The sequence below is a fragment of the Ictidomys tridecemlineatus genome, chromosome 3 (genome assembly GCF_052094955.1).
Source record: "Ictidomys tridecemlineatus isolate mIctTri1 chromosome 3, mIctTri1.hap1, whole genome shotgun sequence".
In the NCBI taxonomy this organism is placed as follows: domain Eukaryota; kingdom Metazoa; phylum Chordata; class Mammalia; order Rodentia; family Sciuridae; genus Ictidomys; species Ictidomys tridecemlineatus.
In genome coordinates, this window is record NC_135479.1 from 123,344,880 (window position 1) to 123,369,875 (window position 24,996).

General features: G+C 37.7%; 1 protein-coding gene across 5 annotated transcripts; it reads left to right on the forward strand.

Annotated features, from left to right (window-relative positions):
* Window positions 1-555: 555 nt before the first annotated feature.
* Znf639 (zinc finger protein 639) lies at window positions 556-11,459 on the forward strand. Of its 5 annotated transcripts, none has more exons than XM_078043693.1 (7): window positions 556-735; window positions 2,669-2,895; window positions 4,054-4,124; window positions 4,924-4,992; window positions 6,186-6,296; window positions 9,568-9,702; window positions 9,835-11,459. In XM_078043693.1, the coding sequence occupies exons 4-7, from the start codon at window positions 4,935-4,937 to the stop codon at window positions 10,986-10,988; spliced, it is 1,458 nt and encodes a 485-aa protein (XP_077899819.1). In that variant the 5' UTR covers window positions 556-735; window positions 2,669-2,895; window positions 4,054-4,124; window positions 4,924-4,934; the 3' UTR covers window positions 10,989-11,459. The 5 variants fall into 5 exon arrangements, with proteins under 5 accessions (XP_077899819.1, XP_077899815.1, XP_077899818.1 ...); XM_078043689.1 differs by lacking the exon at window positions 556-735 and adding an exon at window positions 752-963; XM_078043692.1 differs by lacking the exon at window positions 556-735 and adding an exon at window positions 752-963 and having other exon boundaries at window positions 2,679-2,895.
* The last annotated feature ends 13,537 nt before the right edge of the window (window positions 11,460-24,996 follow it).

The following is a 24,996-nucleotide window of genomic DNA, read 5'->3' on the forward strand; positions in this document are numbered from 1 at the left end:
GTATTCTCAGCCCTACAGGTCATTTAAAAAACCGTGTTCATAAATTTATTTATGCTCGTTCAATTTAATCCTTTCATTAGCTGCTCAAGGAACCTCTAGGTCGGAAAAGGAGTGAAATAATCTAATCCAGCACTCTATATAATTTCACGTTCATTCCAAGATTTCTTGAGCCAACGAAACGGGCTGAAGCCTAATAGCCACTCAAGATCTTAACAAGTGTCACTTCTCCATGTGGACACGATCCTAGCCCGGTGTGGTTCTTCTGTGAGGCCTCGGTAAAACCATGACGCGGCCTTGCCCTTTTTGTCGCCAACAGGGTGCTGGCATGCTTTAGGACTGAAATGCCATCTGCCTTGCCTAACCTGGGCAAGATCAGTCGCGTTACCGCCCTTGCGAGAGCACTGTCGCAAGGGGGACTGCTTGCACGCCGCGCTTCTTCGGTTCCCTGCAGCGCGGGAGGGAGGACGGAGCAGCCGGGGGAAGTTCGTCCCGCCGCCTGGCTAAGAGCAGTTCTGGGCGGTGGAATCACTCGCTGCGTTTCCTCGGGAGGGGCGGTACCTCGCCCGGAAGGGGCCTGCGGCGGCGGAAAGGCGCCGGCAGGGGGCGCGGGCCTCCGGGCCACCCCCGGGGTGGAGGCCGGTGGTCCCTCCCAGGCCGAGTGTGCGGCAGGGCCGTGCACCCGCCCCCCCCCCATCACCTCGTCACCTCCCCCCGCCCTCTCCTCTGGCCCCCGAGGTGAGCGGCGCAGGCGCGGAGCGAGGCTGTGAGTCTGGCCGCGCAGCCTGGGCCTGGGGCCTAGCGGGCTGGGCTTGGGGCACGCGGGAGGGAGAGGGCCGGTCCTGACAGAGCGCCCTGGAGCGCGAGGGCCTGAGCGGCGTCGCCCGCCGCCCGCGGCCCTCTCCGCCCGCGCTCGGCCGCAGCCACCTCAGCTGTGCCTGGGCCGCCTGGGGCCCCGGGGAAACGGTGAGTGTGAGGGAGGAGCGGACGGGCTGGGCGCTGGACTGGTGAGGGGACGCCGGCGTGCGGGCGCATCTTCCAACCGGAGAGGGCTGGAAGGGCCCGAGGCTTCCTCAAACTGAAACCCTGCCTTCGTTTAAGGCGTCCCCTCCCCCACCCCCAGAGCAGGTCCTGACTGGCCTAGGACGCTGAGTCCCCCCGCGCCTCTTCCTTCAGGGCGCCCTTGGGGTCGTGGTTAGGAGTTCCCCAGCGCCAGCCGCTAGTGGCTGGGCCGGGTCGAGGCGGGCGCGTGGCGCTCAGTGGAGGCGGCGGGGGCCGAGGATTCTTGCCCGGCCTCTCGGACGGGCATGTGTTTTGCGGCGTGGTGCCATGCTGGCCCTCCCGCCCTGCCCGGCAGCTCCGTGACCCTCCGGCGGCGCATCTTGGTGCTCGCGTCGGTCCCGGCGCCCAGTCTCCCAGAGCTGCCCAGACCCACCCGTTCGGGTGCTTAAGCCCCCTCCTGCCACCCTCTCTGGCTTTCTTTGAAGTGCAGCCTAGGGACACCAGTAAATTAAGCAGTTTATCTCCTTACAAACAGATACCGATTGTGCTAGAGTATTTCAGTAGAGACTGAGTCCGAGTTGGATATATAGTGGACTCTAGTTCATACTTTCCTGAAACATTTTGTTTCAATTTTTTAAAAAATCCAGAAAATATATACTTATTTTTATGAAGATAAAAAGGAAAGTTTAGCTCTTTTAAAACTTGTTTAAAATGTAGCTTCTTATTGTAAACATGTCTTATAGCATTTAGCAAGAAAGACTTTTGCATTGCACAAAAGGCACAGTATGAGAACTGTTTTTTGTATATAGACATTCTTGTTGAAAAAAATGACGGGTGAGAAAGATGCTAACTTGTATTGCTAAAATAATTTTTTAAAAAAATGTTTCTTATAGCCCCCCCCCTTTTGTGAATGTATACCACATCATAGGAAGAAGTGTAGGTGTACATACCAAAATGTTAATAGTGGTTTTTCCAGGTAAATGGATTGTAGGTGATTTGCTTTTTTTAGTAATTTTAATTTTCCCGCGGGGAAACATTATGTATAGTTTGTACCTAAGTGGGGAGAGGGGAATGAGTGGTAAGTTGCATGTGATTAAAAATCTTTGTGATAGGAGGAGAATTGGTGAGCAAATATTTGTTTTGGTACTGACACTGAACCCAGGGGTGCTCAACCACTGAGTTACAGCCCCAGCCCTTTAAAAAAAAATAATTTTTTTTTTTTAATTTGGACTTAAGGTAAATCGCTAAATTGCTGAGGCTGACTTTGATCTTATGCTTCTCCTTCCTCAGTCTCCCCAGTGGCTGGGATTATAGGTGTGTTCTGCCGCCAAACCTGTTTTAGTGAATAAATGTTTATATTGATAGCTTTGAATAAAAAAAATCATATTTCTTCATCAAGATAATTATGCATACAAAAAGTTTTTGTTGTTTTAGAGTGTATAGAATATGAATTCTGAAGCTTTTGGCTATAAAAATTCTCGAAGTGTATAAAAGGTTTTATGTCTTGGAAATTTAGCTTATTATATAAAGATGAAAATAGCCTTTTTGATATTTGGATGCATTGGATTGGGCTGGAAACTCAAAAGAATGCTCTTTAGGTTGTTGGGTGGGCATTTTATATATGCTGGTGAGGCATTTATATCATTTCTGTAAAATTCGTGTTTGTCAGTTTTTCTTAGGTGATGGTCTTCCCCTCCTTACAATTGTTGGCCGAGAAAGAACTGGAAACAAGATGTAACTTGGTGGTGGCAGTGCTTAGCCATGAAGATGTACCCACATACAGTTAGAGTTTTTCAATGTCCAGGAATCAGAAGACATGTATTTGCATCTCTGGTTTTGCCATTTCTTAGTTGACTTGACTTTCACTGAATATGTTTCTTCATCAGTAAAATTGAGGTGGGTTGAACAGTAAGCCTCTCAGTGTACATCACAGAATTTTTTAAAAGACAATCTAGAATAAGGGTTAGGAAAATCCTTAATAAACTGAAGTAATATATTACTATATGATTGCATCTAGTGCTGATATACCCAGAACTTAGTAAAGCAGCAAAAATAGTATGTGCCCCTCAATTCTTTATCACTAGAAATGAGAAAATCACCTTTGGTGTTAAGAAAAACAGCACATGACACTGGATTTCGGTTTCTGGCATTCCCTCCTTGCCCATGCTTCTGTGGACAGGCACTCTTCCGAAATGAGGGGGTAGTTCTGATTTAAACACTAATCTACTGGAACTGGATTGGTGACTTTATCTCCCTATTTGTTTCCAACACTAAATAAAGTAATTGAAGACTTTGTTTCTAAATTGGTTAGATATGGCTAGGGATGTAGCTCAGTGGTAGAGCAACCTAAGGCCCTGGGTTTATTCCCCAGGACCAAAAAAAAAATTTTTTTTCCTAATAAAATTAGTTAGACTTATATTCAAATCCCAACCTCACTACTTAGTAGCCAACTTTGATTAATCAATAACAAGGAGTAAATAATAATTTGGGGAGGGTGTTATGGATTTTGCATAACAGGTTCACAGTTTGCTGTATGGCTGGTTAAGAACCTTAACCATTTCAGGTCTATGATTCAGTATTTGTTTTCTCTATGTTTACTTCCCATTCAGCTGAATAGATTAAAATATTAATGCAGATTTATTTCTATTTTGAGGTCATTCATAGCTATAACTTTAGAAGGTAAAGTCAAAGGAATATGAAAAATTTATATAAATAATCACATCAGTATATACAGTTTTTAGTGTTTAGTAAAATACACTCAAGGGCTGGGGATGTGGCTCAAGCAGTAGTGCGCTCGCCTGGCATGCCTGCGGCCCGGGTTCGATCCTCAGCACCACATACAAACAAAGATGTTGTGTCCGCCAAAGACTAAAAAATAAATATTAAAATTCTCTCTCTCTCTCTTTAAAAAAAAATACACTCAAAAGAGTATTATGCTTGAATTATTTCTTTATACTTTTCTAGTTAATTAAATATCTGGAATAATTGTAGTTTTGAATCTCAGAAATGAGCCACACTTTTGCTTATATGACTTTTGTCATGTTTAACTTACAGGTATTTTTTTTACCACCTGTGGAAACTTTGTAATTCATTTTTCCTCACTGAAATATTAAGAATTATACCAAGTAAGTGGTATATAAAATTATATTATATAACTGTTCATGTGGGAGCCAGGCATGGTGGTGTACACCTATAATCCCAGCACCTTGGGAGGCTAAGGCAGGAGCAAGGGGATTTCAAGGCCAGCTTGGGCAAGTTAGTGAGAACCTGTGTCAAAATAAAAAATGAAAAGGACTGGGTATTGCTCAATTGTAGAATGCCCCTGATTTAATCTCCAGTACCACAAAAAACAAAAACAGTTGATGGTAAATTAATCATACAATGGTTGCCACACCTTTTCTGACTCAGTAGAATAGCAAATGTGACTTTATCAATAAGTTAAGGATTTTTTTTCTTAAAAATTATTTATATTCTGAGGTTCTATGTGATGCATATTTTTTCTGGAAGCTGTGAGTCAATACAGAGGTGGTAACAATATATTTTTTAGTGTAGCCACCTTTAGCTTGAAATCTGAATAAAAATATTCCCAATTGCAGGAAATGTGATTTGATAGCATAATGGGCTTTTTAAAATAAAAATTTTAAGCATAAGTTTTATTATAATTATCCAATTCTTATCATTACAACATTTGAAAAAGAATTTCTCCATCTTAGTTAGAAAGAATGCAGAAATCAGTGTCCTGTCTCTAAGCTTAATAGGAAAAGTAATCCAAAATATAAACAGAGACATTGTATAGCATTTCTTGTACAAGGTTTATTTTCATGTGGCACACACATTTCTTAGTGCAATTCTTTGGTTAGAAATAATTCTTATTATAACATTAACAATTATTTGTGATATTTATTAAATGTTTTTACTTTTTAGATTGAAAAGATATGAATGAGTATCCTAAAAAAAGAAAAAGGAAGACTTTACACCCTTCTCGTTATTCAGGTTAGTGTATAAGTTAATTAATTTAAAGGTGAGTGTGTATATTTTCAAAGAAATTGTATTCTTATCCATTTTCTCAAATGATTAGATAAGACTTAAATATCTGATCAATTTTTAGGTCAGATAAATTTTAAATTCTCTGAATATATATTCCTTATTGTCTACCATGTGCTAGAGACAGACATGTTAGAACTTTAAAGACATTATTGTATTTAATTTTCATAATTCCATGGGTTATAGATATTTAAAATTTGTTAACCATCGTTACAAATTATATAGCATAATTGAGCTTTGACTGTCTGATTACCAAGCTGTGCTTAAGACACAATTATAATTTGAAAATATTTTGCATTACTGAGGGAACAAAACTTTATCCTATACATTCTTTTCAGAAATGTGAACTTTCAATTTGACTATGTGATTGAAGTTGGCTGTGTTGTATTGACAATATGAAGAGGTCTTTATGGCCATTTCTGATATAGCTTACACATACTTGAGACAGTCTCAGACATACCTGTTAGCTTACTCCATGCTCTTATTCTTCTTATCTGAGGAAATTAAGCCTGGTCTACTGCTTACTGGTGTTTCCCAGGCAAAACTTGAAGTGATTATATTCAGAAGCTTTCATTGGACTCCTCAGGCCATTTCCCCTATGTATTATGCTTTCTTTGCCTGATGGCATACCTCTCACTGTTTTGTGCAGTTAACAAGGCATTCATTATATATTTGTATTTTTTCCCCCATGGTGCTGGGGATTGAACCCAGGGCCTTGCGCATGCAAGGCAAGCACTCTACCAACTGAGCTATATCCTAGCCCTATGTATTTGTATTTTGTGAGATTCTGATTGTAAGGAAAATTTTATCCTTATGTATTTCAAAGTTATTATATTTTAAAGTCTGTAATTTATGCTTTTCTTAAAGCTAAATGTCAGTATTAGATCTGAAATATAAAAGTTTAAAACTGAGAAAAATACACTTTCATTATAGATGCTATATTTTTTTTTATCATTAAAATTTGTGCCGAAGACATAGCTCAGTGGTAGAGTACTACTTACATAATATTCACAAGGCCCTGGGATCCAGAAGGAAGGAAGGGAGGGAGGGAGTTATCTTCTAAAATAATGTGAATTTGAATATGTTAAAGATATATGTATGTTTGAAACATTTTAAAATTTTCTTCTATTGTTTTATTTCAGATTCCTCTGGAATAAGTAGAATTGCAGATGGATTCAATGGGATTTTTTCTGATCATTGTTACAGTGTCTGCTCTATGAGACAGCCAGACTTAAAATATTTTGACAACAAAGGTACATTTAATATTTTCCAAAATACTTATTTCTCTTTGAATTGATTTTACAGTGACTGAGTATATAGATAGCTCTATGGTAGAGCCCATGCTTAGCATGAATGAGGCCCTGGGTTTCATCCTAACACTGCTAAAAGAAAAAATAAATGCTTTTACATTTTTTTTTTTTTCTTATTTGAAATGGTAGGTGATCTGGGTGTTGTGACACATGCCTATAATCCCAGCAACTTGGAAGGCCAAGATAGGAGGATAGTAAATTTGAGACCAGCCTCAGCAATTTAGCAAAACCCTGTCTCAAAAAAATAAAGGACTATGGGTTTAGCTTAGTGGTAGAGTGCCCCTGGGTTCAATGCCTAGTATCTCCCCCGACACACAAAAAAGGGGGGGGGGAGGATATAAAATATTGAGTTAATGATTTCAAAGCAGGCAAGAGTATGAATTTGGTATAACTTAAGAAAATGTGGTGTTTGGTATTTTTCTTTTAAGAAAGCAAGTAAGTAATTTCATTTTTTAACTTTTTTCCAGACATATGAATAAAAAACACACCTTCCTAAATCCTTTTTAATTGTGTAGCAATTGGTGGCAAAGCAGGAGTGATGTGGAGTTGGGAGCATTTATGGTGGAAGGTTAAGAACAGTATTTCCATAGCTTTTCCACTCAGCTATACCTCTCAGTCTGAAAGGCTAATGAACAGAGGGTGAGCAAGGTCAACATCAACAGTTATGAATCTTGTATCTCCTAATGACTCTTATTTTCTAGGCATTGAGTAGAATGATAACAACTTATACTTACTGTCTTCTCTCTGGTGATCACTGGCACAACTAATTCCTTTGGGCTCCTATTATAATCACAGAAACATACGTTATAAAGCACACATGAACTCAGTGATCACTGACACAACGAATTCCTTGGACTTCTATTATAATCACAGAAACATACGTTATAAAGCACACATGGACTCAGGGCTATCATTGTGAACTTACATTTAGCTTGATATAGATTCAGATTGATATACGTTAGTGTTAATAGATGCGGTAGTACACACACACATTTTTTGCTCTGTTAAACTGAGAGGACCTACAAGCAGTGATACTTCAGGAGCAATGGTGACATTTTGTGTCCATATCATGGTTTCCAATACCATTCATAAGTAAAAGGAACTAAGTCCCCTGGAGAAATAGTTGACGTTAGGTCTGGGGCAAGAACAGAAAAGTCCTTTCAAAACAAAACAAAACAAGAGGCTGAAGCAGAAAGATTATAAGTTCAAGGCCAGTCTGGGCAACTTAGCAAGACCTTATCTCAATATTTTAAGAAGGACTAAGGACCATAAAGAAAAATTATGTCATTTGCAGGAAAATTGAATGGAACTTCAGAACCTTATGTTAAGCAAAGTAAGCCAAACTCAGAAGGTTATGACTTATATGTTATCTTTCATATGTAGAAGCTAGACAGGGAAAAGAAAGTGGGGTGCATCTCATGAAAATCAAAGGGAGTAAAGGGAGGAAACCAGGGACAGTGGTGTATGTCTGTAATCCCAGTTGTCTCAGGAGGCTGAGACAAGAAAATTGCAAGTTCAAAGCCAGTCTCAGCAACTTAGCAAGGCCCTAAGCAATTTAACAAGACCCTGTCTCAAAATAAAATATAAAAAGGACCTGGGATTTATACCTATGGTAGTTAAGTACAAAAAAAGAGAGAAAGAGACCAAGGGGAGAGAGGATGAGAGGGAGGGAAAAAGGAAATATTTAAAGTTTAAAAGTTAAAAGGGCCTGGGTACAAAAAAAAAAAACCTCACTACCTAGAAACCACACACATTCACACACACACTTATTAGGAGAATGCTTAAGGAGCATAAGAATCCATCTGAAAGAGCTCCCAATAACCAAAGCTGAAATAATTTGGGGAATTAAAAAAATCAAATTATAATCTAAAGAATCAATTAAATATCCAAAGTCTATACTGATGTAGATGACTGAATAAATAAATAAGGGCTATAAAACAAATCTCCTGTATAGAAGAAATTTATTTATGTAGAGGGGAATTATGTTCTATCTCCTTTTTCTCAAGGAGATAGAACATAACTTCTCACTGTTTAATTGTGATAAAGTATGAAAGGAAAGTAGAGAAACTTAACTACTACTTTAGCCAGGTGAACAAGGTCAACATCAACAGTTACAAGTCATGTTGATATAGTATGCACTCTTACCAAGAGCACATCACATTTACATCACAGTTTACTTCAGAATTGTGCTGCTCAATAACTCATGATTCCAATGTAACCATAAAAAAGAAACAGCAGATTCCATTATTGGGATATTCTACAAAATACCTGACCAGTAGTCCTCAAAATAGCCTAAAGAGACAGGATAATTAAATATAATATGGGATCCTGGAACAGAAAAAAGACATACTGGGTAAAGTAGGGATATTAATGAATCACTAGTAATATATCTGTCATTGGACTGGGATTATGGCCCGGTAGTAGAGTGCTTGCCTAGCATGCATGAGGTACTGGGTTCGATCCTCAGCACCACATAAATGTAAAATAAAGATATTGTGTCCACCTAAAACTAAAAAAAAAAATAGTAATAATTTTTTAAAAAGTAATATATCCATCATTAATTATAGCAAATGTACTGTAAGATGTTAATAGTGGAGAAACAGCATGAGATACATAGGAACTCGATCTTCATAACTTTCTATAAATCTGAAACTTATATAAAGTCTATTAAAAAAAAAAAAAAAAAACGTGGGCTAGGTATTTAACTCAGTGGTATAGCATCCCTAGATTCAAGCCCCAGTACTGCAAAAATAAAACATGTTGAAACCCAGTTTTGTCAATGACCTGCATTTCCATTTCCCCATGCTAACTTGGTTGAACCTGGGCTGAGGAAATAAAGGCTTATTCAAACTCAGAAACTTAAAATTCCTAAGCAAGTTCAAAAAGTGATCTTGGGCTATGGTTGTAGCTCAGCGGTAGAGCACTAGCATGTGCAAGGCTCTGGGTTCGATTCTCAGCACCACATAAAAAATGTCTAACTACAACTAAAAATATATATATATATTCTTGTCTAATTAAAAGCATTTGCTTATTTGGGCAGGTTGTTTTATTTGTTTGTGGTATATAGATAACATCTCTCTTAATGGCTAAATCTAAGTCCTTAGTTTCTATTGGAATTCAAAATTATATCAAAAATAGTTATTGCTTTATTTTATAATGTTTAGTGCTTTGATATAAATAATAAACATTTTTCCAAATTTTTTTTTTTTTACAGATGATGATTCTGATACCGAGACATCAAATGACTTGCCAAAATTTGCAGATGGAATCAAGGCCAGAAACAGAAATCAGAACTATCTGGTTCCCAGTCCTGTGCTTAGAATTATAGATCACACTGCCTTTTCTGCAGGTTAGGGAAACTAATCATATTGACATGTTTCTATACACCTATGAGAAAAACTCAGTGCATACCACTGTGGTATCTATCTAATTGATCAATTGAATAACAGTAATATAATAATAGGATCATTTCATTTTTCAGAAAAATCTGCTGATGTAGAAATTTGTGATGAAGAGTGTGACTCACCCGAATCAATCAACCAGCAAACTCAAGAGGAGAGTCCTATAGAAGTTCACACCGCTGAAGATGTCCCCATTGCTGTAGAAGTGCATGCCATTTCTGAGGATTATGACATAGAGACAGAAAACAATTCCTCCGAGAGCCTCCAAGACCAAACTGATGAAGAACCACCAGCTAAACTTTGTAAAATTCTTGATAAGAGCCAAGCTTTGAATGTGACTGCTCAGCAGAAATGGCCTTTACTGAGAGCTAATAGCAGTGGCCTCTATAAATGTGAACTTTGTGAATTCAATAGTAAATATTTTTCTGATTTAAAACAGCATATGATCCTGAAGCATAAACGTACCGATTCAAATGTGTGTCGAGTATGTAAGGAAAGCTTCTCTACCAATATGCTTCTGATTGAACATGCCAAACTACACGAAGAAGATCCCTACATTTGTAAATACTGCGATTACAGGACAGTAATTTTTGAGAACCTCAGCCAGCACATTGCAGACACCCACTTCAGCGATCACCTGTATTGGTGTGAGCAGTGTGACGTGCAGTTCTCCTCAAGCAGTGAACTCTACCTGCATTTCCAGGAGCACAGCTGTGATGAACAGTACTTATGTCAGTTCTGTGAACATGAAACAAATGATCCAGAAGACTTGCATAGCCATGTTGTAAATGAGCATGCATGTAAATTAATAGAACTAAGCGATAAGTATAACAATGGAGAACACGGACAATACAGCCTCTTAAGCAAAATTACCTTTGACAAATGTAAGAACTTCTTTGTGTGTCAAGTATGTGGTTTTCGGAGTAGACTTCATACAAATGTTAACAGGCATGTTGCTATTGAACATACTAAAATATTTCCTCATGTTTGTGATGACTGTGGGAAAGGCTTTTCAAGTATGCTAGAATATTGCAAGCATTTAAATTCGCACCTATCTGAAGGGATTTATTTATGTCAATATTGCGAATATTCAACAGGACAGATCGAAGATCTTAAAATTCATCTAGATTTCAAGCATTCGGCTGACTTGCCTCATAAATGTAGTGACTGCTTGATGAGGTTTGGAAATGAAAGGGAATTAATAAGTCACCTTCCAGTCCATGAAACAACTTGATTATTCTCTTTATTTTGATTTACATAATGTTTTTGTGAAATAATAAATTCAACCTTTTTTTTGAGATGTTAAAATGGGTAATTTTAAAAACATGAGATTTGCCTTTTAACAAGTAACATTTTCCAGTATGTAATTATACCTTAATTGTGGTATTCAATTGCATGGTAGTATATAGTTTTAATCATTCTTGGTGACTGTAATTTGGTGTCTTGCATGTGGTTCAATTTTATGAATTGAGAAGAAACATGTACTAAAAAAATTATCTACAATTTTCCTTCCTTAACCATGGTGCTATTAACCTTTTTAAACGCAAGATAGGCTTAGTTTTTTTTTTTTGTATGAAGTTATTAAATTACTGCACTACCAGAACTAAAAGAACATAAAATACATTTAAGTTCATTCACAGTACCTTAATAAGACCACCCCCCCTTTTTGTAATACCCATCAGGAATTAAACCTAAGCAATCAGTAGACTCTCTGTGATTAATAACAGTAGGAAGTCTTCGTTATAGTAAGGGAAAATGCCATTTTGGGGGGCAGTTTTTCATTTTTTAAATCCCCTATCTGTTGAATAATTTTGAAATTGGGGAGACAGTAAAGCAATAGACAAAAAAAAGGTAACCATTTCATAACTGATTGACATTTTATCTTCAATTATAGGACTATGAAGATATGCCCAACTCCTTTTTTTTTTTTTTTTTTGGTACCAGAAATTTAACCCCCAGGACACTTAACCACTGAGCCACATCTCTATAACCTTTTTATTTATCTAGAGACAGGGTCTCACTTAGTTTCTAAGGATCACTTTGAATTTGGGCTTTTAACTTGGGATCTTTCTGCCTCAGCTTCCCAAGCCACTGAGATTACAAGTGTGGGCCACTACCCCTGGCTAATGCCCAAACTTCTGATACCAAATTATACATTGAGAAAACTCATTTAACTATTAAAAAAAAAATTAGCAAGATCTGGGTGATAAGGAGTTGCTGGCATGATAATGATAAATTAGATTTATTATTTTTATTAATTGACTATAGCTATCATAACAAATTATTACAAACTGGGTTGCCTAAATAGCAGAAATTTATTGAAATTCTGAAGGGCAGAAGTTAATAAAGGGATTGGCACACAATTTGTTCCTTCTGTAACCTGTGAGGGAAGAATCTGTTCCAGATCTCTCTCTTTGGCTTATACATGGTCATATTCATGTTTATAGGGTATTCTCTTTTTTTTTTTAATATCTTTTTTAGTTTTTTCAGCGGACACAACATCTTTGTATGTGGTGCTGAGAATCGAACCTGGGCCGCCCGCATGCCAGGCGAGCGCGCTATTGCTTGAGTCACATCCCCAGCCCCTATTCTCTTTGTATTAAGTCTTGTTTCCACATTTCCTCTTTATAGACATACCAGTCATCCTGTATTAGGGACTATACTACTAGCTTCATTTTAATTTGATAAACATTCAAATAAGAGGGGCTGGGGATGTGGCTCAAGCGGTAGCGCGCTCGCCTGGCATGCGTGCGGCCCGGGTTAGATCCTCACCACCACATACAAACAAAGACGGTGTGTCCGCCAAAAACTAAAAAAAAATAAATATTAAAAAATTCTCTCTCTCTTACTCTCTCTCTTTTTTTTTTTTAAAGAGGGGGGGGACAGAGAGAGAATTTTAATATTTATTTTTTCTTAGTTCTCAGCGGACACAACATCTTTGTTTGTATGTGGTGTTGAGGATTGAACCCAGGCCGCACGCACACTAGGCAAGCGCGCTACCGCTTGTGTCACATCCCCAGCCCCTCTCACTCTCTCTTAAAAAAAAAAAAAAAAAAAAATTCAAATAAGGGCTGGGTATGGTGGCACATACCTGTAACCCCAGCAGCTCAGGAGACAGGTGCTAGGCAACTCAGATTGTCTCTAAATAAAATACAAAATAGGGTTGGGGATGTGACTCAGTGGTCTAGTACCCCTGAGTTCAATCCCCAGGAACCAGGGGAAAAAAAAAATATTCAAATAAGGCCTGAAGTACTGAGGACTTTTAACATGAATTTGGGGAAACAACCACAGATCAATAAATAGCTTCTAAAATAATATCAAGATAGAATTTTTTTTTAGAGAATTTTAAAAATATTTTTTAGTTTTCGGCAGACACAACATCTTTGTATGTGGTGCTGAGGATCGAACCCGGGCCGCACACATGCCAGGCGAGCGCGCTACCGCTTGAGCCACATCCCCAGCCCCTCAAGACAGAATTTTTAAAAAATGTTTTTATTAGTGCATTGTAATTATACATACTAGTAGGCTTTATTGTGACTTTTATACATGCACATAATTTTCTCCATTTCCTAGTACATTCCTTTATCCATACATTCTTTCCCCTCCTTCCTTCCCTAGTCCTCTTACTCTATTTTAATGATCTAAGAAGATAGAATTGTACATTTTTTTTTCTTTTTTTCAGTACTGGGAATTGAATCCAGGGGCATTCTACATTGAGCTACATCTGCAGGCCTTTTTATTTTTTGAGACAGGGTCTGGCTAAATTGCTATAGCTGGACTCAAACTTGTGATAGTTCTGCACTAGCCTCCTGAGTCTGTGCCTCCATGCCTGATGTTGCTTTCAAATTTAATAAGCATTGCTGCAAACATTATTATTTCCCAGATATATTGATACAGTTGAAAAGGCCAATTTACAACCCCGGACTTTGGTCTTATTTTGAGATGGGTGGCTACAACAAATATTCAAATCCATTCCATCATATTGATGGTCTTAGTGTTTATTCCATAATCCCAGCCCCTCAGCAGGCTGAGGCAGGAGGATTGTAAATTCAAGGCCAGCCTGGACAATTTATCAAGATGTGGTCTCAATAGTAAACCTTATTTCTGTTTTTGTCATATAAGCATACTTGCATTCCTAAAAACATTCCATCTGATTATAATATTCCTGGTAAGACTGTGCTGATACAAATGTTTCTCAGAAGACCTAATATTTTAGCACTTTTAATTTTTTTTTTTCTGGTACTAGGGATTGAACCCATAGGCATGTGTTGCTACTGAGTTGTATCCCCAGCACTTTATTTATATTTTGAGATGGGTCTCACTGAATTGTTAAGGGTCTTATTAAATTGCCAGGCTGGCCTCAAACCTGTGATATTCCTGTCTCAGCCTCCCAGATTGCTGGTATTACAGGTGAGTGCCACAACACCCACCTACAGTTTGCTACAGGATCAGGTTGTTATGAGGCCAAGAGCACATACCCACTTAATACCTTGCAGGAGTGGAATCCTAGTCATTTGGCTTACAGCTTAGTGATGTTTCCATTACACCATGTTATGTAAATCTAATCTTTGTCCTTGGGGTGTTTTGCATGACTACTTCACCTAGTCATTCACCTAACTTCTTTTTTTTTTTTTTAAAGAGAGAGAGAGGGGAGAGAGAGAGAGAGAGAGAGAGAGAGAGAGAGAGAGAGAGAGAGAGAATTTTCAATATTTATTTTTTTTTTAGTTCTCGGCGGACACAACATCTTTGTTGGTATGTGGTGCTGAGGATCGAACCCGGGCCGCACGCATGCCAGCTGAGCGTGCTACCGCTTGAGCCACATCCCCAACCCTCACCTAACTTCTTGATAATTGTTTTTTATACTTTCTGATACACATCTAGCTTTGGGAATTTGAATTTTAGGAAGCAAACCTTAATGCCTTGGTGTTAAAAAAAAATTGTATGTTGGTGCAGGCATTTAATCCCCACTACGAGGGAGGCTGAGGCAGAAGGATCACAGCCTAGACATCTTACATCTCAAAGTAAAATTAAAAAATTTGGGATGTAGCTCAGTGCTAGAGTGCTTTCCTAGCACTTTTCCTAGCACTGAAAAGAAATCTGTACTTTATTGCTTCACTCTTGATTAGGTATTAGTAGCAAATGAAAGAGTTACAATGAAACTACTCAAGAGGCATAAATCCATATCATGCTGAGTGTGGTGGTGTGCACCTATAATCCTAGAGGCTCAGGAAGCTGAGGCAGGAAGATCTTGAGTTCAAAGCCAACCTCAGCAATGGTGAGGTGCTAATAAGCAACTCAGTGAGACCCTGTCTCTAAATAAAATACAAAATAGGGCTAGGGATGTGGCTCAGTGGTCAAATGCCTCTGAGTTCAACCCCTGGTACCAAAACAAAAACCCAAAACCATATCGTTTCCTACTTTTATTTTTGGTACCAGGGACTGAAAGAAGGGACATTTAATCCCGAACCATATCTCCAACCCTTTTTGTTCGTTTGTTTGTTGTTTTGGAGACATTGGTACTAGGTAATGTAGTGAGAAGTTAAGTTCTCCCTGAGTTGTTGAGGCTGGCTTGAAACTTAAGATCCTCCTGAGTCACTGGGATTACAGGTGTACACCACCGAGCCTGGTTTATAATTTCCCACTTTTTGATAAATCTACAGCATGAGGTCATATTCCACTGAGTTTGTCCAATAAAAACAGTTTTCAAATAAGACTATGATTGTCCATAAATTGCTAAAGTAATTGGGCTGTATTTTGGCTTAATAAGTTTGGGAAAAGAAAACCTATGTAAAAAGAAATTTTCTAACTACTTTTGGGCTTTTTCCCCTTTCAGGGACAAGACACTGCCACTGTACTCTTTTGTGACTTGATCCACACACAATTCAAGGCAGAATACATAATGATTTTTATGAACATTACACAACAGAATTTTTGGCAGCAGTGAACAAAGATGGGTCATTATTGTTTTTCTTGCCTTTGTTTTAATCATCACTTTGCAATGAATTATTACTTCTGAAATTTCAAAGTATTTCTTTGTACTCTAGAATTTGAAAATGGTTGTACACTATTCAAAAGCCTTTATCTGCTTATAAATTTGCTAGCTTTACCATTTTAAATCATCTTTCTTAAGTTTCCCTGAGAATGCACCATCACATATTAACCAATTTCTCAGTTTTACTGGGTCTATAACCTATTGTTAAGTGGTTTCAGAATTGTTGCAGGTAAGGCACAAAGGCTTTAAAGACTAGCACCCTTCCTAATCTTTAAATCTAATTTACAAAGCATTGGATTAACTTAATTCCTAGCACTTTTCAATTAACTTTATAGCTTAAAGTAAAATATATTTTCCAAACTACTATGTTTAATTTTTAATGTATTTTTTTAAAGAGAGTGAGAGAGAGAATTTTAATATTTATTTTTTAGTTATCGGCGGACACAACATCTTTGTTTGTATGTGGTGCTGAGGATCGAAACCGGGCCGCACGCATGCCAGGCGAGCGTGCTACCGCTTGAGCCACATCCCCAGCCCTTTAATGTATTTTTAATGCCTAAAGAAAGGACTATGTGGGGCTGAGATTGTAGTTTATTCAATGGTATAGCACTTGCCCAGCATGTGTGAGGCACTGGATTCAATCCTCAGCACTACATAAATATAAGAAAATAAAATAAAGGTATTATGCCATCTAGAACTAAAAAAATAAAGCACTATGTGTTATATAAATTTGAAAAAGCTAATAAAAATCAAATGGCCACAGTCCTGTAAAGAAGTAGATGGCTTTACCAAAAAACAGTGTTCATTAGGGATTTAAGTGAACATAAGTAAATTAAGACCAAGTATTAATCCTAATAGAGACACAAATTTGGTTAGTCAGGTTTATCCTACAGCAACACAGTTTCATGCCTACAAATTTAGAGACAAAGTTTTGAATATAAATCCCTTTGAAATGTAATTTTTCTGTGGGAGAAAGTAGGGATCAATCCCAGAACTTGCCCATGCTAGGCAAGTGCTTCACCACTGAGTTATACCTCCAGATATCCTTTGTAACTTTTAACCTCAGTTCTGATGTTGATGAGAGTATTGCAAGAGAATTTTTTTTCACAACACTGAATTTATAGATTCATATATATTCCTGATATTTAGTTTTCCATAAATTAATCTTTTAAGATAATATTTAAAGTCTAAGAAAAAAAATATTTACTTTTCTGGTATAAAATGATAATTCATAAAGCTAAAATTTGTCACATAATTTCCTGTTTTTATTTATTTTTTGTCCCCTTAGTGATTCTAGGGATTGAAACAAAGCCCTGTGTATGGTAGCTGAGAGCTCTACCTCAGTCCTATAATTTTCATGTTTATATGCAATTATATGTTCAATTTGTAAGTTTAAAAACCAAGACTTTAGGACTGGGTTGGTGGCTCAGTGCTAGAGTGCTTGCCTAGCACGTGCGAGGCCCTAGGTTCAATCCTCAACACAACATAAAAATAAACAAAATATATTGTGTCCAACTACAACTAGAAATAAAAACCCAAGACTTTAAAGTCTAACAGTTGTTTGGAATTATTTCATAATTGGGTGTTGGGATTTCAATCTAAGAATTTTAGATGGGACACAAACATTTAGTCCACTGTGATTCACTTTATTAGTTTGGAAAACTTTCATTTTTGTGAACTTTATGAAAACCCAAATTAGGTGAGGAAGAATTACAAAGATTATAAAAATCAGCCATAGGATATAGTTTGAGGGCCAGGCATTGTGGACACATCTATAATCCCAACAATTTGGGAGGCTGAGGCAGGAGGATAGCAAATTTGATTTGATTTTTTTAAAATTCGGGATTAAACTCAGTGGCACTTAATTGCCGCAGTCTGGATGGGCACAAAATAACCAAGCCGCCACACCGCCTTGTAGGTTCAAACAGCAACCTTTATTTCCGAACTCTCACGGGCACTCTACACACACTTCCCGAGAACACACTGCCTCCACCGGCGCCAATTTTCTCAGAACCCTGCAAGAACTCAACAGGAACTCCAAAGTAGCAGGTGCCCCAGGCAGCAGGATCCACCCTAATCCCAGAGCAGGGTCACCTTTCAACCATTCCCTCTGGCAAAAATGCCAGGCATCTTTCTGACTAAACTGTGGCTCTCAACACTTAATCACTTCTGATATATTTGAGACAGGGTCATGCTAAATTACTAAGGCTAACCTTGAATTTGGGGATTCTCCTGCCTCAGACTTCAAAGTATTTGGGACTTCAAGTGTGTGCCACTATGCCAGACTCAGTTGCTGGGATTATCATACCAATGATTTGAAAAATAATTTTCTGAATAATAATTTTCCACATTAAAGCATTAGCCTCCATAACTTGCTAATTAAGGTCATCCTCCATAATAAACTTGGTGTTAAACTGGTAATTATCTCAATCAAAAAAAAATTGTGAAAGGTAATTTCTTCATTCTAAAAAAAAAAGTTTTTTACTCTGCTAAATAGGAATCCTATATTATCCACTAATCTTATTTACATACTTTAAGTGGGTGATTAGAGTTTTTAAGGGCTGGGGATGTGGCTCAAGCGGTAGTGTGCTCACCTGGCGCGTGCGGCCCGGGTTCGATCCTCAGCACCACATACCAACAAAGATATTGTGTCCGCCAAGAACTAGAAAATAAATATTAAAAATTCTCTCTCTCTCTCTCCTCTCTCACTCTCTCTTTTAAAAAAATAGTTTTTAAAAAGGAATTTTCATTATACAACTTCTAAAAGTTGGTTGTTCATTGTTTCATTTTTTTAATAGGCAAATGAATCTGACCTGGATAATTGTTTGTAATTTCTGGTGGGAAGTTTCTCTTTAAGCCCATTTACCAGGTTGTTCTGAATTCTAGTTGCTGAAATTTAAAAATATTGAATTCTCTTTCTTCTTTTTTTTTTTTTAAGAGAGAGATCGATCTTTCTTTTTAGAGAGAGAGAATTTTAATATTTTATTTTTTAGTTCTCGGGGGACACAACATCTTTGTTGGTATGTGGTGCTGAGGATCGAACCCAGGCCACACGCATTCCAGGGGAGCATGCTACCGCTTGAGCCACATCCCCAGCCCGAATTCTCTTTCTTCTGTCTACCCTATTTATTTTATTTACAGGGTTACCTCTTCATGGCATTATTTGTCTGTTTCTAAAACATATTCCTCAAACTATATTCTTCCCTAAACCCCAGCATTGAGGATTGAACCCAGCAGTGCTCTACCACTGAGTCCTTTCTTTAAATTTTGAGTCAGTGTCTAGCTAAATTGCTGAGGCTGCCCTCAAATTTGCCATCCTCCTGCCTCAGCCTCCCAAGCTGCTGGGATTACAGATGTGTCCACAATGCTTGGCTCACAAACTATATCCTATGGCTGATTTTTATAATCTTTGTAATTCTTCCTCACCTAATTTGTGTTTTCATAAAGTTTCAAAAAATTAAAAGTTTTTCTAACTAATAAAGTGAATCACAGTGGACTAAATGTTTGTGTCCCATCTAAAATTCTGAGATTGAAATCCTAACCCCTAGTGAAATGATATTAGGATGCAGGGCCTTTGGGAAATTAATTAGGTCATGAGAGAGGAGTCCTCATCCAGGGAATTAGTGCCCTTATAAAAGGGACCCTAGAGAGCTCTCTCATCCTTTTTTTTTTTTTTTCATGAAGGTATAAAGTCAGCAGCCTGCACTGGAAGAGGGCCTCCACCAAAACCCAACCATGCTCATTCCCTAACCTCTGACTTCCAGCCTCCAGGACTGTAAGAAATAATTTCCCCTATTAATAAACTTCCAAGTCTATAGAATTTTATTATAGCAGCCCAGACTAAGACACAGTGGGGTCTGTTTTCATTTATTCTTTTTTTCTCTCTAGTCTCTTTAAAAATTTAAAGTCACCCCATTTATGCCATATACACACCAGTTACTTGTACATCCTATAAATATTTTATATGTAATGACCTAAGAGTAACTTGGCTATGATGAATTTGTACATTTCAAATGCCTTTATTTTAGATTTTAAGCAGCAGAACATCATGGCACAGATTTTAATAAAAAAACTGTTATACTTACAAAAATTATGATTAAGTTAGTATTGATCCAATATGGGTTACTGAGCAACTAAAATGTTGAAGAAGAAACTAACCTAAAATGACAATATTACATCTGGGAGGAACTTCAGAGATCTAGTCCAGGCTCATAAAGTGCACAACATATAAAATAACTCTCTATATAATAACTATGGGGTATAGTTTTACTTTTCATGGTTGTAAATTATATGCTGTAAAATTTAGCATACCAAATCTTTGGTTCATGTATATTTTATGATAAGACTAATTTTAAAGAAAAACAAATAAGTTTAAGGAAAAATATTGGTGCAGTGGACCTGTAATCCCAGTTGCTCAATAAGTCTGAGGCATGAGGATTTCAAGTTCAAAGCCATCCTTAGCAATTTAGCAAGGCTATAGACAACCTAGCAAGACCCTGTTTCAAAATAAAAAGGGCTGGGGATGTGGCTCAGTGGTTAAGTGCCCTTGAGTTCAATCCTTGGTATAAAACAAAACAAAACAAAACAAGTTTCTGGGCATGGTGGCACACAACTGTAATCCCCAAGACTGGTGAGCCTGAGGCAGAAGGATTGCAAGTTCAAGGCCAGCCTCAGCAATTTAGTGAAACCCTGTCTTAAAATAAAAAATAAGCTCTCTGCTTTCTGGTCATCATGTAAGCTGCTTCTCTCCACCACACTCTTCCACTATGATGTTCTGCCTCACTTAGAGCCCAAAGGAATTGAGTTAGCCTTTAAAATCCATAAAGAACTGAGACTTCTGAAACCTGAACCACTGAATGTTAATGAACTACTCATTATATAATTCTTGGCTTTTTTTTTTCAACTGGCATTAAAATGTAACAATCCTAACGAATAGGACATTATAGGATTTTAAGAAGCATCTGTGAAAATTGACAGAATGTGGATGAAGATAGATGGTTGGAAGGTACCAGGTCTTGAGCATCCTGCAATGATCTTTCAAACCTCTCCTGGGATCTGCACAGGCTAGACCTAGGAGGGAGCAGTGCAAAGTATGCTGTAAAGGGAATCAGAAAGCTTTCATCTGAATATTATGTCCCTAATTTATTTTTCAGCTTTATATTGTAGACAACTTATTAGCATTTCTCAAGAGTAGAAATAATATGTAATATATTCTTAACTAATAAGGGATGATGTTTGCTTTATGAATTTTGAATGGGGAGATGATAATTATGTTACTATCACCAGGTGGAGTACATATGCCTATAATCCTAGCCACTTGGGAAGCTGAGGGAAAAGGATTCCAAGTTCAAGGCCAGCTTCAGGAATTAAGTGAGGACCTAAGCAACTTAGCGATACTGTCTTAAAATTAAAAATAAAAAGGGCTGTGGATGTGTCAGTGGTTAAGCATCCCTGGATTTAATCTCTAGTAACTGCCCCTGGCCCAAAATTTTTATTACTAGTAATAGGTACCATGATTGAATCCTTATCATGCCTCTGCCATGGCAGTAAATATTTTACATAAATTGTCTTATTTAAATTTCACAATGACTGTGTGTGTTTGGTGTCACTTTTTACTTGCATGTTGTTGTAAGAAAACACACTCAGAAGTTATTTACATCAGGGCTGGGGATGTGGCTCAAGCGGTAGCACGCTCGCCTGGCATGCGTGCGGCCTGGGTTTGATCCTCAGCACCACATACAAACAAAGATGTTGTGTATGCCAAAAACTAAAAAATAAATATTAAAAAATTCTCTCTCTCTCTCTTTCTCTCTCTCTCTCTCTCTTTAAAAAAAAAAAGAAGTTATTTACATCATCTTACATGACTGGTCTAGTAGGCATTAGACATACAATTCTAACCTGCATTAACTTACTCAAAATGCGACACATGTAGTCAGTATTTACACATAATAAAAACTCACTGAAGCAATATAAAAATATGGGATCTTTATGAATATTGACCCATGATAACTACACAAAATAAATGCACTATGCTTTTCTTGTAAAAATAATAAATAAATAAAAATAAAATTTTTAAAATGTGCGGGATATTTGCTCTAAATTTAATTCCCAGGACAAAAAACTAAAACTAAAAAAAAAAAATTCTTAAATGAAGTAAATAATAGTAATATTGAAACTTGAGTACAGGAAGAACTGAATGGGTGATGCATAAATGATTTTTGAAATTTGAGAATATGGAATTCCACTTTTTTCCAGTACTGGGGATTGAACCCAGTGATGCTCTACCACTTAGGTACATCCCCAGCACATTTTATTTTTTCTTTTTAATTTTTAGACAGCATATCACAAAGTTGCTGAGGCTGTTCTTGAACTAGTGATTTTCCTGCCTCAGCCTCCTGAGCCGCTTTGCACAGCTAATATAGAATTCCAATCTAAACTTGTTTTCAGCTTAGAAAAATGATTCATTAATCATTAGTCAATGCTTTTTTAAGGTAACATAAACATAACTTTTAACCAATCTAATCATTATAAGAATTTTCCTTAGAGAAAGTTAAAACGAGCCCTCCACGCCCCCCTGTTTTTTTTCATTGAACATTATATTTGACACCTGGAAAGAGAAAATAACAAAAGAATATGGACCAAATCATGACTCTTTCTCCACTTTCTCCTCTTTCAACTCTTTCTCCTCTTTCTTTCTCCTCTTCCTTTCTCCTGTTTCTCCTCTTTCTTTCTCCTCTTTTCCCTCTTTCTTTCTCCTCTTTCTTTCAACTCTTTCTTTCTCCTCTTTCTTTAAACTCTTTCTTTCTACTATTTCTTTCTCCTCTTTCTTTCTCTTCTTTTTCCTCTTTCTTTCTCCCTTTTCTTTCTCCTCTTTCTTTCTACTCTTCCTGTCTACTATTTCTCGTCTTTCATTCTCATTTCTTTCTCCTCTTTCTTTCTCCTCTTTCTTTCTCCCCTTTCTTTTTCCTCTTTCTTTCTCCTATTTCTTTCTCTTCCTTCTTTCTACTCTTTCTCCTCTTTCTTTCTCCTCTTTCTTTCTACTCTTTCTCCTCTTTCTTTCTCCTCTTTCTCCTCTTTCATTCTCTTTTTCTTTCTCTTTCTTTCTCCTCTTTCTTTCTACTCTTTCTCCTTTTTCTTTCTCCTCTTCCTTTCTCCTCTTTTTTTTAAAGAGAGAGTGAGAGAGGAAGGAGGGAGAGAGAGAGAGAGAGAGAGAGAGAGAGAGAGAGAGAGAGAGAGAGAGAATTTTTAATATTTTATTTTTTAGTTCTCGGCAGACACAACATCTTTGTTGATATGTGGTGCTGAGGATCGAACCCGGTCCGCAAGCATGCCAGGTGAGCTCTTGAGCCACATCCCCAGCCCTTTCTACTCTTTCTTTCTACTCTTTCTTTCCCCTCTTACTCCTCTCTCTTCTCTCTCTTTCTGCTCTTTCTTTCTCCCCTTTCTTTCTCCTCTTTCTTTCTAATCTTTCTTTCTCCTCTTTATTCTCCTCTTTCTTTCAACTCTTTCTTTCTCCTCTTTCTTTCTCCCCTTTCTTTCTAGTCTTTCTTTCTCCTCTTTCTTTCTGCTCTTTCTTTCTCCTCTTTCTTTCTACCCTTTCTTTCTCCTCTTTCTTCTCTCTTTCTCTTCTTTCTTTCTATTATTTTTTTTAAAAGAGAGTGAGAGAGGAGAGAGAGAGACTGAGAGAGGAGGGAGGGGGAGAGAGAGAGAGAGAGAGAGAGAGAGAGAGAGAATTTTTAATATTTTATTTTTTAGTTCTCAGCAGACACGACATCTTTGATGGTATGTGGTGCTCAGGATTGAACCCGGTGCGCACGCATTCCAAGCGAGTGAGCTACCCCTTGAGCCACATCCCCAGCCCGTTATTTCTACTCTTTCTTTCTCCTCTTTCTTTCTCCTCTTTATTTCTCCTTTTTCTTTCTCCTCTTTCTTTCTCCTGTTTTTTCTCCTCTTTCTTTCTCCTGTTTCTTTCTACTGTTTCTTTCCCCTCTTTCTTTCTACTCTTTCTTTTCTTTCTTTCTTCTCTTTCTTCTTTTTTTCCTCTTTCGTTCTCTTCTTTCTCTCTACTCTTTCTTTTTCCTCTTTTATTCTGCTCTTTATTTCTTCTCATCTTTCTCCTCCTTCTTTCTACTCTCTTTTCTCCTCTTTTTTCTACTCTTTCTTTCTTTTCTTTCTTTTCACTCTTTCTTTCTACTCGATCTCTTCTTTGTTTCTCCTCTTTCTTTCTCCCCTTTCTTTCTCCTCTTTCTTTCTCCTCTTTCTTTCTGCTCTTTCTTTCTGCTCTTTCTTTCTACTCTTTTTCCTCTTTCTTTCTACTCTTTCGTTCTCCTCTTTCTTTCTCCTCTGTCTTTCTCTTCTTTCTTTCAACTATTTTTTTTAAAAAAGAGGGAGGAGAGAGAGTGAGAGAGGAGAGGGAGAGAGAGAGAGAGAGTGAGAGAGGAGAGGGAGAGAGAGAGAGAGAGAGAGAGAGAGAGGAGAGGGAGAGAGAGAGAGAGAGAGAGAATTTTTAATATTTTATTTTTTAGTTCTCAGCAGACATGACATCTTTGATAATATGTGGTGCTCAGGATTGAACCCAGTGTGCACGCATTCCAAGCGAACGCGCTACCACTTCAGCCAAATCCCCAGCTCTTTCTTTCTACTCTTTCTTTCTCTCTTTCTTTCTCCTCTTTCTTTCTTTCTGCTCTTTCTTTCTTTTCTTTCTTTCTCTTCTTTCTTTCTCCTTTTTCTTTCTCCTCTTTCTATCTCCTCTGTCTTTCTCTTCTTTCTTTCGACTATTTTTTTAAAAAAAGAGAGTGAGAGAGAGAGAGAGAGAGAGAGAGAGAGAGAGAGAGAGAGAGAGAGAATTTTTAATATTTTATTGTTTATTTCTCGGCAGACACGACAATTTTGCTGGTATGTGTTTCTCAGGATTGAACCTGATGCGCTCGCATTCCAAGCGTGCATGCTACCCCTTAAGCCACATCCCCAGCCCTTTCATTCTACTCTTTCTTTCTTCTCTTTCTTTCTCCTTTTTCTTTCTCCTATTTCTTTCTCCTCTTTCTTTCTCCTCTTTCTTTCTACTCTTTCATTCTGCTGTTTCTTTCTCCTCTTTCTTTCTACCCTTTCTTTGTCCTCTTTCTTTCAACTCTTTCTTTCTCCTATTTCATTCTCCTTTCTTTCCCCTCTTTCTTTCTCCTATTTCTTTCTCCTATTTCATTCTCCTCTTTCTTTCCTCTCTTTCTTTCTACACTTTCTTTTTTTTCTTTCT

What these genes read in the sequence shown, in the direction of transcription:
- Znf639 (XM_078043693.1), top strand. Translation starts at nt 4,935, where the DNA reads ATGAATGAGTATCCTAAAAAAAGAAAAAGGAAGACTTTACACCCTTCT. An exon ending in AAAATATTTTGACAACAAAG is followed by an intron (nt 6,297 to 9,567) that starts GTACATTTAATA and finishes TTTTTTTTACAG; the next exon opens with ATGATGATTCTGATACCGAG. An exon ending in TCACACTGCCTTTTCTGCAG is followed by an intron (nt 9,703 to 9,834) that starts GTTAGGGAAACT and finishes TTCATTTTTCAG; the next exon opens with AAAAATCTGCTGATGTAGAA.